An 18936-nucleotide genomic window follows, 5' to 3' on the forward strand; every position below is an offset into this window, starting at 1 on the left:
TTAATAAAATCAGTGTTTTTGTAGTTTCTTGATTTGTGGTATAGAAGAAAGTGTGATTAAAAGTTTTTTGGGGAAGGGATGGGGTATGATGATTGTCTGCTATCCTTGAAATGAATTCCAGCATCGTCCCTGGTGTTCTGCTCCCCATTCAAGGCAATGTTTTGGGCTGCCAGGTTCTGTACTTTAAAGGAGAATAGTCTCTACTTTATGATTTTTTTTTCATTTAAACTCTGCAAAGCTAATCCACCTCATCAGGCCTTGAAAGGGAACTGCTTTGAAATGTAAAGGCCCTGTGCTTCTTCGCTAATGACAACTTTACAATCTGCTGCAATTGGGCATTTATACATCCATTGCAAAAGCTGAGGCAAATAATTAGCCAGAAGTTCAGCAGCTTTTTAGTGAGACTTTTAAGTGGTGGCATTATAAGTGAATGCTCTCTTCTTTATAGGTATTTTGTGCATAACTGTAGGCTTTGATGCTACTGATGTTGGAGATTACAGTTGGAGCTTATTTTAGTCATATTAGGTCCCAGGGAATAGTCTGAAGGCACTTGAGACAGCCAACTTGCTGAAGCTAAGCAGGTTTGTATCTGGACAGTGCTTGGAGGGGAGACCACCTGGGAACTACATGTAGCCACCTTGAGTTCCATGATGGAAGAAAGGTGGGATATAAATGTAATAAGAAATAAAATAAATAAAAATATGGTTATTAGGAAGTAGCAAATGCAGGTCAAAATTGGTTCTTCAGATTTTACATTCAGTGTACCCAAGTTTGCTGCTGACAAGAGCTGGGATCCAAATAACCACCCAACTATTCTGCATAGCCAGGGGTGGTTTGGACTTGTGTTTTCTGAACAGCCTCCCCTCATACTGAATGGCAAACTGCATTTAACAACAAAGGGACTTTTTAATGACATGACAGGGTGATCATCTACTTCTCAAAGGCCAACGGTAAAAATTCCCACCCGTTATAGCCAAGCCCTGCCTAAAATATCTCTTTGGATCCTTCTCAATATCATTTGTCCTTTTAAATGACCATTCTTCTTTGTTTCCTGAATTTTCATTCATTGAGTACCACGAAGTTGTTACTACCCAAATAAAATTGTGATAATCCCTCATATTAGCACTATTCAGATAATCACCACATGAACAGTAAACATATATTGAGGGGGGGGGAGCAGGATCACCGCAGCAAGCCCTGTCCCCCACTCTAACCTATGTGCATTCACTAAATCATATGTACAATCACTTTGTGCAGCAAAGTGTATATGCGGTCAGGGACCCTGCAATGGGGTGCATGCAGTTTATACATGCATAGGTCTATACAAATGGTCTAGTGAATACGCATAGGTTGGAGGAAGGATTCCTCTCTATACAGGTTCATGCATGGTATTCACTTGAGTGATTCTGTTATGTTCGCTAGTTTAGAGAAACATCGAAATAGTTTGAAAACATTTTCACTTTCTTGCACACTCTGATTCAGCAAGGGATCCAAACTGAGCTCACTGATCTCTCTAAATACCAGTGCAAATCATCTGTGGAATATGCAATGTAAAATAAAACAAAAAGAGATACTGAATCACAGGAGCAACAAATATTACAGTCACACTACGCTATGGCACATTATTTATCTTTAACAGAGACCAAGAATCTATTACACATTCATTACTCTGGACAGCTACTTATTTGGTTAACATGGATGCTAAGATAAATTAACCATACTTATTTCCTGCATATAATTAATAATTTACATATAACCTTTGGCTTTGCTTTTATCTTCAAGTATTGATATGATATATAAAATCAGACTGTGTGAAAGGAAGCTTTGAAATGCAAAATCTAATTAAAATGGATGCAGTGTTATTTTAGGACCGTTGAACGATACTATTGGGAATATCATGAATATTTGAACAGACCATTATTTTTTTCTATGCTATTCAATTTATACACCAATCAATTGTGAAAAATGAGCTGGTAGTTTTGGTTAGAGCATCTTTGAATATAATGAACCAGAGAGGAAAATCAACTAAAACACAAGAGAATGAAACCATTTCTACAAGTTGATTTTTGTTTGGTATGTATACGTAGAATGAAATTGTTAATTAGATCTATTATGTGGGAAGTTCGATCCTACAGCTGCAACAGTATAAAGCAGTGACTTGACTTGCTGTTTGTGAATCCCAACCTTTCCATGCTGAGTGGGACAAAGATGGCAGGCTCTTCTCTCATTCCTAGTTACTTCCTATGAGTTATGGCTAGTGCTAGTTTTCTGATCCTGGCTTCTGCTAAAAGTCAGTTGAATGCTGTGTAAGAATTGTTCCATCCCTTACCACAAATAGGATGTTTGTGTAAGCAATTTCCTATGTTATGATTTCTGTGAACAGTGACTAGCCTGGTGCCGCTATGTATCATTGTAGGGCCACTTCCAGCATTAGACTTCCCTACTTTCATGTACCAGTCAGCCTGAGAGCTTGCAGGCCATTGTGCAAAGGTCTGATGGGAATGAGTCTGGAGCATTCTGCACTGCAACAGAAGTAGGATGCAGCAGTAAAGGCTATGTGTCCAAAAGGAGAGAGCTGGTGATAGGCACCTGGTCAGGCTCAGATACTGCAGGAGGGCTTCCAGGAACAGCAGGAGTGCCACAGACTTGTATTAAGCACAATTGCTTGTATTAAGGACGACTGGCCCTTGCATAATTGGTTTTTGCTTACAAAGTAGCAGCCTTGGGGTGGGGTGGGGTGGGGTGGGGTGGGGTAAGGTGTGGGGAAGAGTCCAGATCAGGACCAGAGGGGTTGGGGGAATTTAGTATTGGAATTTAGCCCTGTCATATTCCCAGTCCAGATCACCCCACCCCCCAGCAAAGGCTGCAATTCGCAGGGAAAACCAAAAGGAGTGATGCATTGAATGCAGGAATAAACAGGAGGGAAATTGTTATCAGAGTGCCAGAGTAAATCACTTTAGCATTTTGAGAACAGTTGCTCTCCTATTCATTCATGCTATTGGCAGGGGTCAGAAGAGGCTTAATGCCACTTCCAGTTTGGCCCTGAGACTTTACCTCTGCATGCAGGGCCTAAGATTGGTACAGCCCATCCCTCAAGTGAAGTTGCAAGGAACGTAAAGAGGGAGTGCTCCACTTCAGAGGCATACACTGTGGTACCATTCAATGGTTGTGAATTGGTCCTTTTGGTTTCCCCAGTGGAAACCTTCGCAAGAGCAGCTTTGAGTGGGTGAGTTACTTCATGTTCGTCACTCAAAACGATCTGTGCTACAACTCCCAGATTTAGAATCTGGTAACTCATCCTTCAACACATTCCCTCTGATAGTCCTGAGGTTGAGCAGATTCAGAAGCCAAGAAGACCTCCTGGGCAGATGATGCTGACTTGTAGCCATTAACAAAGCAATGTAGGGGTCAAGTCACAATACCTGCATGAATATTCTAACAGCACGTGTAGAGAAGCAGACACAAGATAACCCAAATCTTGTATCTTGTAATATTGGATGAGTTAGATGCCAATACAAGACCTTTTTTTGGAGCTAATGTGCTCTACTGGGTTCTACATTTTCCAATGATTAACATTTGTTTATTGGCTACTTTCCTGCTTACATTTCCCTACTTATTTTTAAAAATCAACAGTTAAGAAGCCCAAAGACTATAGCAGCAAACCAGAATTTCCACTTGGAGCTTTGGTGTACAGTAGGACTTTGGTGTACAGTAGCAGGGGAGAGAAGCTGCAGGCCTCAGCCTAGTTTCTTGATATCAGCTGAAAATGAATAGAGTTTTACCCAACATTTCTTATATGAAATTGAAAAAAAAAACACCCTAGCACTTTATGTGACCCAGTAGGCATGATGAACACACGTCTAAGTCAGTGTGGTTAGTACCACAGCCACAGAAGAAACTGATTTAAATCCTAGAGAAGTAAACAAAGACGATTTTATCACAACATAATCTGAAATTTTTGCCTCTCCCCAAAGTCAAAGAGACAGGGATTCATCTGCAACTGACACTTAGAAGCTTTGGATGTCACTTCCAAGTACAGAAATATTAATCACTAATATAGAGACATTTTGGCCACCTAATGCGAAGAGAAAACTCCCTGGAAAAGACCCTGATGCTGGGAAAGATTGAAGGCAAAAGGAGAAGGGGACGGCAGAGGATGAGATGGCTAGATAGCATCACCGATGAATATGAACTTGAGCACACTCCGGGAGAGAGCGGAGGACAGGAAAGCCTGGCGTGCTATGGTCCATGGGGTCACGAAGAGTCGGACATGACTTAATGACTGAACTACAACAACAACAATATAGAGACATTTATATCAAGAAGAAAAGACTTTGGTTTGGATCCAGACTAAGGATATAATCCTAAATACACTTACTACAGAATGAGCCGAATTGAACACAAACAGGACACACTTCCAAGTAAATATGCATAGGAACATGCTTTAATTAGGTGAAGTTAGGTCTCATTGAATTCAATGGGAATTTGCTCCCATTGATTTCAATAGGAACGAATTTAAACTAAATATTGGAACCAATTTCAACTAAATTTGGAGTCAGCCCTTCAAGATAGTAACTTCTTGGATATAACAATTACTCAGATCTGTAACATATACTATAACCATAAATGGCAATGTTAAATGATGTTTATAGATTGTTAATTATCCAGTGTTTCTGTTGACTGATACAACTGTTTAGAATAATTAACTGGCGTTGTGGTTTAGCTCCCTGTCATATGACATAGATAAATTCTAACCAAAAATATCAAGTCATGTTTCATAAGTGATTTGAGTATAAGCATGGATAAAAATAATGGGCTGTTCAAATATTCATGATATTCTCTATGGTATTTTTTTCTGATACACCAGTGTCTTAAAATAAGATTACATTAATTTTAATTAGGTTTTGCATTTCAAAGCATTCTGTTCACGCATAGTGCAATGTTTTGTGACTTATGTCAATACTGGAAGATGAAAGGAGAGCGAAAGGTTATATCTTAATTATTAATAACCTGTTGAAAATAAATGTTACAGGCGTTGTTTGTATTAGCTAACATTACCTGGACATGAATGTAGTAAAAGAATCCACCCACCGTAGAACAAATACTACAACACAAGCAAACACTGCTGTTACAGTCTCTTCAAAACATTAGTCTGCTTGAAGTGGAATATTATACAAATAACAGAAGAAAATAAAATAAATAAAACAAAATAAATAGGAAAGGAGACTTTGCTACCCTGGGATTTTGCATGGTTATGTACAAATAAGACACACACACTGAAATGCAATGCCCTTACACACACCTGAATGCAGAGCTATAGCTTTAATGTCACAAGAACAAGGTTACAACTCTATTCAATACTGAATCATGCATAACAGATTTTAAAATGTATTTTAATATGTAACTGCAGTCTGTAGGCAAAGGGCATTTGGCACAAGGCCTTTTTGGTTGTATCCCCCATCGTGTGGAGCCACCTTCCTCTTGAGATTTGACTCAGCCCATCTGTACTGCCCTTCAGGAGAACTTTATCAAACATGTTATCAACATTTGTATTTAGACATACATTCAGACATATTGTTTGAAGACTGTTTTTATTGTTCCAGATTAATTTAATGATGTTTAGTTTATTCTTAAGGTAATCTAATAAACTAGATTATATTTGATTATAGTAAACCTCTTATGAGTCTTATGAAAATTCCATTAAATAAATAAAACATTACTTACCAAATCTTTATAACTCAACAAGTTTTCATCTAAAAATCTCAAAGGTAGCAAGAAGGTGGGCAACTTGTGGCCCTTCAGACATTTTGTCCTACAACTCCTTTTATCCCTCACCACTGGCTATGCTGCCTAGGGCCGATGGGAGTTGTAGGACAAAACATCTGGATGGCCACAAGTGGCCAGCCTGCCTTAAACAAAATAAAAGTACCATGTTAGTGTCATTTGGATGGCACAGGTGGGGTCATCCAAGACTAGTCACCTGGAAGCATATCCTAAGGACTTGGGAGAAGCCCCATCTCCCAGCACTGGTGCTTACATGCTGAGGAAAATAGTAATAGCAAGAGATTTTCAGGACTTTTAGCTAAATAGGACTGGATACCATGGCAGCCTCCACCACAGCAGTTACAACGAGTGATATAAGCTCCAATATGAATACAGCCTTTAGTTCTGAGTAGATATAAAAGGATGCATTAATTATGCAAATGTTTGACAAATTCAAGCCTTAAACATTCTGCCCTGAATTAAACCACATGAAATTGTTTTCAAAGCATGCCTTGCATCTAATCCTAATTATATATACTTGATGGCAAACACTTTTGGGAGTGTGCAATGTTTTGTGCAAAGTTTAATATGTTGAATGTTGAACTCCAATTTACATTACAGTTAAATCCATTTTCATGAAATTAAATAATTTCCCCAAGACTCTGGAATGCTATTAATTTCCTGCCATTTAGAATAATGTTATAAATTGACATAATTAATAGACAAATTATACCATTAGCATTCTACAGTCAATAATATGTTACAGGAGGAATTATAGGGAGGTTACAAAATATATCAAGCTAAAGATACGTCATTTCAGAAGATGAAAACTAGATAAATCTGAAATTGAAGTACTCATTTAGTTTCCTGTAAGTAACTATTTTCACAACTGTATTCTAATTATATATAAGAACATAAGAACAGCCATGCTAGGTCAGACCAAGGTTCCATCTCAACCACCATTCTGTTCACACAGTGGCCAACCTACTGTTGACCAGGAACCCACAAGCAGGGCATGAGTGCAACAGCGCCTTCCCACCCATGATCCCCAGCAACTGGTGTACACAGGCTCACTGCCTCTGGTACTGGAGGTACCACATAGCCATCAAACTAGTAGCCATTGATAGCCTTTTCCACCAGGAATTTGTCCAACCCCTTTTTAAAGCCATCCAAATTGGTGGCCATCACTACTTCCTGTGGTAGCGAATTCTATAGTTTAACTATGTGCTGTGTGAAGAAGTACTTCCTTTTATCTGTCCTGAATCTCTCACCAACTAGCTTCATAGGATGACCCCAGGTTCGAGTATTTTGAGAGAGGGAGAAAAATGTCTCCCTATCCATATCATGCATAATTCTGTACACCTCTATCACATCTCCCCTTACCCTCCTTTTTTCAAAGGTAAACAATCCCAGCTGTTGTAACCTTCTCTCATAGGCTCCAGCCCCTTGATCATTTCAGTTGCCCTTTTCTGCACTTCTTCCAGCTCTACAATATCTTTTTTTAGGTGTGGTGACCAGAACTGTACACAGTATTCCAAGTGTGGCTGCACCATAGATTTGCATAGGGGCAGTATGACATTATCAGTTTTATTCTCAATTCTTTTTCTAATTATGCCTAACATAGAGTTTGCCCTTTTTACAGCAGCTGCACACTGGGTTGACATCTTCATTGAGCTGTTCACTGCAACCCCAAGATCTCTTTCCTGGTCAGTCACTGCTAGCACAGATCCCATCAGGCTGTACTTGATGTTGAGATTTTCCCCCCAGTGTGCATCACTTTACGCTTGCTTACATTGAACCGCATTTGTCATTTAGATGCCCATTCCCCCATTTTGGAGAGATCCTTTTGGAGCTCTTCACAATCCCTTCACACAACCACCCTAAATAATTTGGTGTCATCCACAAACTTGGATGCTTCACTGCTCACTCCTAATTCCAGATCATTTATGAACAGGTTGAAAAGCATTGGTCCTAATACAGATCCCTGTGGGGCCCCACTATTTATTTCCCTCCATTGGGAGAATTTACCATTTATTCCTACTCTCTGCTTTCTGTTCCTTAACCAGTTACAGCTACATAAGAGGACCTGATCTCTTATTCCATGACTGCTAAATTTGATCAGGAGCCTTTGGTGAGGGACTTTGTCAAAGGCCTTTTTGAAGTCCAAGTAAATATTGTCTACCAGATCATCCCTGTGTACATGTTTATTGACACTCTCAAAGAACTTTAAAAGGTTATTGAGACAGGACTTACCTTTGCATAAGCTGTGTTGATTCTTTTTCAGCAGGCCTCACGTAGATGTTAAATAACATCGGGGAGAGAATAAACCCTGTGGCACCCCGCAAGTGAGCAGCCAAGGGTCTGAAGTCTCCTCCTTACCTCTCTGGAAGCTGTGTTGATTCTTTTTCAGCAGGACTTGTCCTTCTATATGCTTACCAATTTTATCTTGAATACTGCCTTCAGCCAATTTACCCGGAAAAGATGTTAAGCTAACTGGCCTGTAATTTCCCAAATCCCCCGAGTCCCTTTCTGAAAACTGGTGTTACATTGGCCATATTCCAGTCCTCCCATATAGAGGCTGATCTTAGGGACACATTACATATTTTGGTTAGAAGATCAGCAATTTCATATTTGAGTTCTTTGAGAACTCTAGGATGGATACCATCTGGGCCCAGGGATTTATTTGCTTTCAGTTTAACAACAAGGTTGACAACTTCAACTTTTGTCACCACTATTTGCCTCAGTTCCTCAACATCTCCCCCCTCCCCCGCAGCAGTGGATAAATACATATATTGCGATTAGCATCCTAATGTGACACTATGGCTTGAATCCAAAGGTATCTTTCACCAATGGTAAGGCACCGCTGTTGGTGCATGGCAGCATTCCCAAATTCTGGGAATTTCCTCCTGTCCTGCTGTAGCCCTCTGTGTTGCATTCTGTGCCATTTGTTCCATCCAATTCCATTCCTCAGGAGTGGCTTTTGGGAAGATGCAGAGGTTGCAGTGGGGAGGAAAAGCCAGGCAGGTACAACTCAAATTACTTAAAAATGGCTTGGATCCAAAGATCCGCTTGTACAAGTATCCACTTACCTCTAAGTGTTTCACAGGGAAGTTGTGACAGCAGCAAGAATTCCTAAGGGCTGTATTTAACTGTGTCCACCAGTGGAACAGTCAGTGCTGACAAAATGGTTTTCCCCATACCCCTGCAGCCCTCCCCAATCTGCTCCAGAGGTTTGAAGGACCATTAGGTGACAATGAATATCACCCTAAAATCAACGTTGAAGATACAGTCAGTGATTCATATAGACACCATTTTAAACTTTTTCAAAATAATGAATTTCTAAGCTAAATAACATTTTTGTGCACTGCAACAAAATTATCGCTTTTGAAATAAGTGTCACATGCATCTTTACTTATCAAAAACCCACAAAGTAATGACATGCTTGCTTTGATATTATTACTTAGAAATGATCTAGCTGCATTTTTATCAGAGCTCAAAAGGTAAATGGGAAAATATATTTAGCTTGTATAAAATCAACACCTAAATCATGCAGTACTATTCTTTTTAAAAGCTATTAGACTGTCGTACAAATGCTCAGTGATTCTTAAAAGCTCAATTCCAATTTCTCCAAGTAAAATGTATAATTGCCCACTTTAATATTATCTCAGGGATGATAAGTTCTTCCAATAGTTAATAATTTCTTTATTTCACTTATATTCCACTTGCCTCCAAAGAGACTACTTAAGATCTTCATGTAGGTTCTCATCCAGGCCACTTATAGGGCCAGACCTGCCTATATGCAGTAGCTGAGCTTCAGCCCTTTTGAATAAAAACACTATAAGCAGTAGGACACTGCTGATTTCAAAAACGGTGCTACACTGCTTTGCAAAACAAAACAAAAAAGCCATTTGGAGGCACATTTAATCTAGTGTGCAGATAAACCCTAACTGATGAACGCCCACCAGAAGTTGGTGACCCAAGGTTAGCAGACTGAAACTTACTCGTACTGAAAACATAAAAAAAACCTGAATTCGCTGGAGTAGTAGAAAAAAAGAAGAAAGCTGTAGACAGAGAAACAAAGTATAAAGGAGAACTAGAGAGACATTATCGAAGGAAACCAAAAGCCAAGATGGTGACATTTCTCAGTTTCTGAAGAATGTAATAAAATCCTTATTGAGAGTAAAAAATAGTCAGAAACAAATACTGATTGACTTTTTAAAATGTCAGGTATTGTTCTATCACTAGTGAGAATCCTGTAGTAAGAATGCTGTTCATGCTATTGGGGAGGAAAACATTTCAATTGCAACGCAGGCCAAGAAAACAGATGTGTAAAGAATGTGGGTAGTATCCTGTTGTGCCCATGTACTCGTGGAACATACAGAAGTCATTACAATTGCACAAACAAAAATACAATTGCTTCCAGTAACCAGGAAATACACCTATTAAATACTGTTCAGTCCTGAGAAGAAGTACATGAATTGGTTTCCACACCTGGGCAGTTTAATATGACACACATTCTTGCTAAACTTTCTGGAGGGTTGCAACTTTCCCATCCCAGAACTGTGGTTCATAACATTATCAATACTAATTATTTCTATTTTTGCCAGCTACTCCAAAAATAATTCCTTCTCTGCACATTAATTCTCTGACATTAAACACGTCAGTCAAGAAACTGTTCTAAACATACTTGAGGCTATTAATGACTCCTATAGAAAGTAATTCAAAAAACCTGAAACTGTCATTACAATACTCTATAGGAGTTGTACTCACTGACGTTCCAATATTGTCAACATTTATTAATACAATCAACATAACCAAGCTTCTGTACTGTTAATAGAGTTGCCACAGAGATGAACCTGAAGAGATTGCATGAATAGTTAGCATTAGAAAGAAGTTTATTTAAATCACGTTTGTATGTTTTAAGAATACATGTTATGGGAACCAGACTGGAAATATAACTTTATAACAACAATAACCTTGATGTTAAAATAAAGGCTGCAAAGATAAAATTTAAAATACACAAACACATACTTATCAAAATAACAGAAAAAAATATGTAATGTTTGCAGGTGTGTGAAAGTGTGCATATATATATATATATATATATATATATATATATATATTTTCCCCCAGTAGGAACTATTTAGAATCTTAATTTTAAGAAATTTTTATATTCTGTCTGTTCAGATAGAAAAGGGTACAGCTGCCAAAATATACTGCAACAACAATGCTGCATATACATCTAAAAATAGTCTAGTAAATGTAAGATGCCATATGTGCCCCTAGTATTTCCTCAAACCTAGCTTACTTCAGCCGAAGTAGCTTTAGCACACACCCTTGCTAATGCCCTCGAAGTGGTATCCTGTTCTATACAGGTACAAACACAACAGCTCTGCCTCACTTGCCATCAAGTAACAAGGGAAACATATTTCCTACCATTCCTAGGCAATCCATTTTGGATGAAGCTTATATGAAGATGATTATTTAGATGCATTGTAGCCTAGTTCCGGGCCCAGGTTTGTGGCTGAAATTGTCTTGGATGACCTGAGGTGGGACCGTGGGAGAAGGATGGGGGAATGCGACCCTACTAATTCATTGACTCTTCAGTGGCGCTACAGTATCCTTCTGGGCTGCATTTCTGGATTGGAGGCATCATGTTTCGGTAGTTTTGCTCTTAATTGACAGGCAGTGTGCACAAGCTGGTGCTAGCAGATGATTGCTCTTCCCCTTGAAAGTTATTCCATGGGGGTTCTCAATCTTACTTCTAAGCAGTTAAACATCAACCGGAAACTATTGGGGATAGAGGTTTGGTGTCATCAATATACTGACAACCAGTTCTACTTTCCCATTTCATCAAATCCATTTAAGGTGATGATGACACGTTTGTGATCAATAATGGATTGGATGAGGGTCAATGAACTTAAGCTCAATCTCACCTAAAGCAAAGTTTAAGATAATGGGTTATGCAGTGGACTAGTATCTAGGGAAATGCTTGTTCTGAACATGACTGCATGCTCATGTAAGGATCAAGTCCACAGTTTGGGAGAACTGTAAGACCCAGCATTGGGTCCTGGATGCCCAAGTTGTGGCTGTGGCCAAGAATGCCTTTGATCCAGTTTGACTGGTCCTCCAGCTCTGCCTGCTGTTGGAAGATATGAGCCTCGCCACTGTAATTCATGCTTTCGTGACTTCCAGGTGACTCTGTGTGGGGATACTTTTGAAAACTGTTTCAAAATTTCCACTAGTGTAAAATGCTGCCATTCATCCACTGACAGGCATGAGTAGGCTCAGTCATATATCACATATTCTGAAACAACTGCACTAGCTGCCAGTTTGTTTCCAGCCCCAATGCCTGGTACTGGTGTCGAGCTTTGCAGCCTGGCTCCTCTCTCACAGCAAGTCCCCTCCAATGCAAACTTCCCCAGCAATTAAGATCTACAAGTCAGGTCTTGTTTCAGATTCTGTCCTACATGAATGCAAGTTTAGCCTCCACAAGAAGCAAGATCTTTTCAGTCAAAGCTCCAATACTTTGGAGTGCCAACCAGCAGGAGGTACATATGGCTCCCTCTCACTTATTCTTTTGTAGATTGGTGGACCTTTCTTTTTTGAAAAGATATTGACAGTTGCTACACTGATTCTGCTGGTGTTTAGATAGTTCTGTATTTTAATTTGATTTTGTATGTATTCATTTATTTATAGCATTTCTATATTGCCCAATAGCCAAAGCTTTCTGGGCAGTTCACAAAAGTATCTTTATAGACCACTTTTAATACAAAACGGAAAAGCGGTATAGATATTTTACAAACAAACCCCCTGTGACAGTGTTCAGAACTTAGGACTACTCTGACTGTAATGAGAAAAGGACCAAGGGATCTATCACAGCATGTTTCCAACTGATAAAAGTTTTCTGAACCTTAATATGTTACAGCTAGGGTGATCATGAGAAATTGAGTAGGGGCACTCACCTAGATTAATCTTCCTGCTCAATTTCTGCAAGGAGATAGAAAGCACAGCATGGGATGGGTGAGAATTTCATTTCAGTTTGGTTCTGATATTTTACAAAATTCACAAATGTCTTCATATTCGAGAAGGAATGGAAAACTTTGAATGTGGAAGAAAGGGAAACCAACAGATTCATCCATCCAGGCCCAGGCCTTTGATTGTGCAGCTCTTAAAAATCTGGGTCTGAATTCCTGTGTATTCAACCATGCTAGCTGTGGACTAGTATTGCCACCTGGGTGTTGTTGTTACTTTTGACAGGCACATCTTTAACAGCTATATGGCAGGCAGGTTAAAACATGGTCCTTTCCATGCTAGGAACAGCAGTATGTATTGAATTTGGCCAGTGTAAATGGATGAGAATTTCATTTCAGTTTGTTTTTAGTAAGAATTGACCAAAATTAGAAAATATATTCATATTCAGGATGAAAAGGATTAGAGATTTTAAAAATGTGAATGCAGAAGTGAAACTGACAGATCCATCCCTAAGTATGGCCCACTTTGAGCAGGCCACCTGCCCCGATTCTGCTCACATGTGTATCTCCCATTCTTTCTAGGGCTGCTGCCATTGCAAGCCTCTTACAGAGAACTTCATTTCCCATGAACCCTTTATGCATGTATCTTAACATGAAATTACTCTGAAAGGATGATGGGAAGGCATCCGAGTACTGTGAGGCTTAATCAAGAGAAACATGATGGAAGAAACATGATGGTGTTCAGTCAGAAACACTCAGAGCAACCTGCAGTCCAATTATCAAAACATGTTTCTGAGGGGGAAATACAAGGAAATATGCAGTTAAGTCAAAGATGCAGGAGCATGTTTACGAAAACGACAGTAACAGAACATGTCGTTTAGGTCTTAATTGGCATGATGTATGTGCAATTTTAACTCTGGAAGTTCAGAATGTTAATCTGAACAAAGTTGGATTTCTAAAAAAGTTGAATTTCTCAAAATTAGGATCCAGCTTATAAAACACATGCAGAGATATGTTCTCTTTCAGTTCAGACAGGATTAAAGTATCCCTAATAAAGCCAGGACACTAATTCTGAAATACATCAATCAGAAGGCAACAGGAAAATCTTTTGTGAGTAGAAATTCTTTCCCAATTAAGTTCCATCATTAGATATCCCTAATAAAATCTCACGAGGGGCTTAGCTTACCTCCCTTTGTATCTCAGACAAGATGGGAGCTAAGCATCCAGTTCCTATTAGCCATTCCCACATTAGATGGGAGAAGAGAGTGTGGTTCACCTCAGGAACTGAACCCTTTGTTCTTTTTCTCTGTTCCCCCATGGGCAGTGTTACTGCAGCTGTAACTGAGAGAGGGAGAGACAGATGAACTGGCCTCTCCTAAGCCTAAAATAAGCTCTTCTAGGTCCAAGGAAGGCAGGCCAGAGCATCAGCAGGGAACTCTTCTTTCCCACAGATTCACAGATTTAAGGCTCTTGGGTGGGGAAGTGCTAGTATTTTTCAGTAAAATTATAAACCCTATAGGATTTTCCATTTTAGTAAAACTGTAACATAATAATCACTGAGTAGTTTTGAACAAGTGCTATAAAGGCCTGTACAATTTTCTGTCAATGCACGCGGGCATTTATTCAAATGGTAAAATTACCATTCCAATATTATAATTAAATATTGCAAACAATAAGGAATTACATTTGAGTACATCCTCAAAGTAAGATGACATTGTCTTTGTACAATTATTTCTATACTTGTAAACTAAAAAAGAATGAAATTATTTGTAACTATATGAGTCTGGTATATGAACTATATTGTGATTAAAATGCACTGAATCCTAATGTAATAGCCTGGACATCACAAAATAGATCTATTCTGAGGGGGAAGAAACACATGTAAGCATTTTTTTTATATATTAACATGAAATGTTTCCAAAGATTATAAACCCTTCACTAATTTTATCAATCAACTTAAAATATCAAGAAAAAATTATATTCCTGCAATATTTTAGCTACTTTTACTTACAGTGGAATGGAGAAAGAAAAAGAGTATGTTTTCTTTCCTATACACAAACACATGCTCCTTTCTGCACCTGCCCCCTTGCCGCAGGAAGCAAAAGCATTCATGGGAGTTGAGGAATGAAAACTGAGAGGAGCATACACATTTATGCTTGCAGTTCATGGATTTCCCTAGCCAGAAGCCAGTCTAGCCAGTTTTCAGGAACTCGTTTCTATCATTTGTCCACCATGAAAGTCTAAGGTTGAAAGGCTGCTGTCAGAAGATTTGGACAAACCTATGGGAAAAAGGTTTGCCTGTGGCACAGGAGGAAGATGCTCAGGAGGCTCAGTGTCAGGAGCAGGGAGCAGTTGGGAAGTTGAAAAGCTTCCAACATACCCGAGATGCTCATTGTTGCTCCTCTCTACCTAGAATGGAAAATAGTGTCTGCAAAGCAGAGGCAAGGGCAGTTTCACTAACTCCTGTGACTTCATCCACAAGAAAAATGTCACCATGACATATCAAGAGATTCCTTATTTCTCTCTTTTCAGCGAACTGCTTAAGTCTGTGTATCCATGGATTACCTATGGAAGTGAGCTGTTATGATCAATTACACCAATGTACTTAAACTGGTATAATTGTATATTTATACTATACCCAGCATGATGTAGGCCTTATACTGTGATGCTAATATAACTAGAAAGTGATAAAACAGCACTTCTTTCTAAGATACTCAGGAACCCTTTTTGTGTGGCTTCCCCTCTTGCAATTACATTTGCATGAGAAGGAGAGTGGTGATACACTTGCTGGCCCCACTTGTACCATCATGTCCTCACTGGCCCCCTGCATGCCATTGGGGTGGGGGAAGCAGGGAGACGGCTGTAGGTGCGTAGACTGCCAATGTTATTTAGAACCTTTCACTAGCTGTGTTCGAAACTGCATGGGGAGCCTATGCACCTACAGCAGGCTCCCCACATTAGACTTTCCCCCAAAGTGTGGACACCCAGGGGAGGAGCCAGTGAGTGCAGCCACACTCTTTCCCTCACACGATTGCAATCATGTGAGGGGGAACTGTCTTAAAAGGGCTATAGATACACAATGGCTTGGAGTAAAGCATGTTATCTGCTACAGTGTCTCACTTTGACAACAGGACTGGTAGATTCCATCACTTTCAAGTAGTACATTCAAGTAGTAGTTAGCATGTGGATGTACTGGAAGCAAAAACGGGCAGAGGGAGAAGATGGGAAGGAAGATCCCCAATTTATGCAGGAAAAGTTTGCTTTTTCAAATAAGAGTTATTTCCCTCTACCAGGGCTGGAAAAATGGCCAAAATCTCCAGCTGCACATGTGGATCTTGAAAAGAGAAACAGCAACTGAGGTCAGGGCAGACAAAATATGCAAACACTAGGAACAAATCAGGGCAAATATTTGACTGTTTGGGGATGATATTTGATATTTGATTTGACATATGTATACAGTTAAAAAAATGCAGTTAAAACTAAAATAGTTTTGAAGTGTTGTATTTACTTTATAGTTTTAAAAGGTGGGGATGTAAAAAAAAAAAGTAGCGACAGATTTAGTAGACTAACAATGTTTCCACAAGCAAAGACAGATCATCATCCTGTCCTGCCATAGTAGAAAGGAATGGCAAGGGGGGGAAGATATATGTGAAAGGGGTTTTCCCAAGTGAAACAGGCAGGTTGCGTGTTCACCCGCAACTTTGAATTATCTCTGAGAAAAAAAAACTATTGTTAAGTAATCTCAGTGTTACTGATACCTCTCTCCGTCGAGAAGCCCAGCAGGTTTGTTTGATTTTCCAGACCACGGCAGCTACCAATAGCAGCGACAAGAAACAACTGCAATTGCAAAACATGAAAAATGAATTAGAGACCATAATGTTTCACACAACCCTTTCCAAAAACTGTTGACATTTGACAGCATGAGGTTGAAGAGAAAATTCTAAGAAAGAGGAACAAACACCCAAACAAAAATGTAGAGAACTAATCCCTGTCACACTGGTGCCTGATATGAGATGCTAGTTATCCAATATGCATATCCAGAAGCTGAAATTTTCCTAAACAGCATTGTAGTGAACAGCTCAGCAAAATTTGCATTTATTTATTTAAAGATTTCCTGTATTGCTTTTCCATCACTAAAAATGCCCAAGGCAAAATCACAATCATTTTGATTGAAGCCAAAATTGAAGAAAAGTGCCCTCTACAACACATTTCTGATATCAGGTGAACCACTGTATTATATACCAACTGAAACTTCCAAGCTATATTCAAGGACATATATTCATGTATTTATTTAAGGAATTTTATATGCTGCCTTTCATACTATTTATCCCAGGCAGTTTACAATGTAAATTAAAACAAAGCAACAAGTTATACAAGAAAACAATAAAATCAATTTAAAAGAACACAAGTAACATAATGAATTTAGCAATTAAAACAGCAGAATAAAAACTCCAGTTCCAGTGTTGAAAATATATCCTTCCAATACAGAAAATACAAACATATTAAAATGCCAGAGGGAATAAAAACTTCTCAACTTGACACCTAAAGGATGATAAAGTAGGTGCCGGGCAAGCTTCTTTGGGGAGGGAGTTCTACAACCAAGGTGCCATTGACGAAAAAGCACTCTCTTTTGTTGCCACCCGCTTGATTTCTGATGGTGTTGGCACCCTGATAAGGAGTGGATCTTGATGTTTGGGCAGGTTCTTTGGCCAGATCATCAATCATCAGGAACTGGAGCAGTGTACAGCACGTGTAACTTTAAAAAGGAAGGAGGGAAGGAGCCTGGGGAAGGAGGACCAGCCAGCAGCTGCACCGGTGAGCCTGAGCCTGCTTCTGCCCCCGCCCACAGGTACTTAAGGCGGGGCTGCCAGAGGCTGCTCGGGAAGGAGCCTGGGGAAGGAGGACCAGCCAGCAGCTGCACCGGTGATCCTGATCCTGAGCCTGCTTCTGCCCCCACCCACAGGTACTTAAGGCACTATCGAGCCTACTCTGTGGCGGTGAGGGTGGCAAGAGGCAGTTCTTTTCCACCAGCATTGCATCTTCTCAGTGTCGTCCGGTGGAGCTTTTCCAAGTGGTTCGCGGCCTGTTACACTCTGGGCCAGGGAGAGAGACGGTGGAACCCTCGGTAGCACGCTGTGACAAGTTTGCGCGGCACTTTGAGGATAAAGTCGCTCAGATTCGTCATGAATTGGACACCACCATTAATCCAGTTCCATTGGTAGAGGCGTTCAGAGCACCATCTGGTCCAGTTTTATTGGATGAGTTTCAGTTACTGAGGCCTGAGGATGCGGACAAGGTGCTTGGCCAAGTCCGATCGACCACTTGTGTGCTTGACCCTTGCCCTTCATGGCTTATTAAATCAAACAAGGAGGGGTTGTCTGGCTGGGTCCAGGAGGTTGTAAATTCCTCCTTGAGAGAGGGAGTGGTGCCTGCCGCTTTAAAAGAGGCAGTAATTAGACCACTCCTGAAAAAGCCTAACCTGGACCCAGAGGATGTTAACAACTATAGGCCAGTGGCCAACATCCCCTTCCTGGGCAAGGTGCTTGAGCGGGTGGTTGTAGGACAGCTCCAGGCACTCTTGAATGAAACGGATTATCTTGATCCATTTCAATCGGGCTTCGGGCCTGGTTTTGGAACGGAAACTGCCTTGGTCGCCCTGTGGGATGACCTCTGCCGGGAGAGGGACAGCGGGAGTGCGACCCTGTTGATTCTCCTGGACCTCTCAGCGGCTTTCGATACCATCGACCATGGTATCCTTCTGGATAGGTTGTCTGGGTTGGGAGTTGGAGGCACTGCACTACAGTGGTTCCTCTCCTACTTGGATGGCCGATTCCAGAAGGTGGTGCTGGGGGATTATTGCTCTGTGCCATGGCAATTGTGCCATGGGGTTCCACAGGGCTCTATTTTATCCCCCATGCTGTTTAACATCTACATGAAACTGCTGGGGGAGGTTATCCGGAGGTGTGGGCTGAGGTGCCATCAATATGCAGATGACACCCAGCTCTACCTCTCTTTCTCATCAAAACCAGGTGAGGCAGTGGCTGTTCTGAACCAGTGCCTGGGCACGGTAATGGACTGGATGAGGGCTAATAAACTGAAACTCAATCCAGACAAGACGGAGGTACTGTTAGTGGGTGGTTCGTCTGCCCGGCTAGGTGATATTCAACCTGTTCTGGAGGGGGTTGCACTCCCCCTAAAG

The 18936-nt window shown here is 40.3% G+C and overlaps 1 protein-coding gene across 3 annotated transcripts in view; it reads right to left on the bottom strand.

Moving 5' to 3' along the window:
• Positions 1-18936, bottom strand: part of ATRNL1 (attractin like 1) — a 920708-nt gene that overhangs the window by 389629 nt on the left and 512143 nt on the right. For all 3 annotated transcript variants that reach the window (XM_084846134.1, XM_084846135.1, XM_084846136.1), the window contains one exon: positions 16496-16574. In XM_084846134.1, the coding sequence (XP_084702260.1) occupies positions 16496-16574 (79 nt within the window). The remainder of the gene's footprint in view (positions 1-16495; positions 16575-18936) is intronic.

Source organism: Heloderma suspectum, chromosome 3 (assembly GCF_057233095.1).
Source record: "Heloderma suspectum isolate Gila_16-S chromosome 3, 16-S_ref, whole genome shotgun sequence".
Classification (NCBI taxonomy): domain Eukaryota; kingdom Metazoa; phylum Chordata; class Lepidosauria; order Squamata; family Helodermatidae; genus Heloderma; species Heloderma suspectum.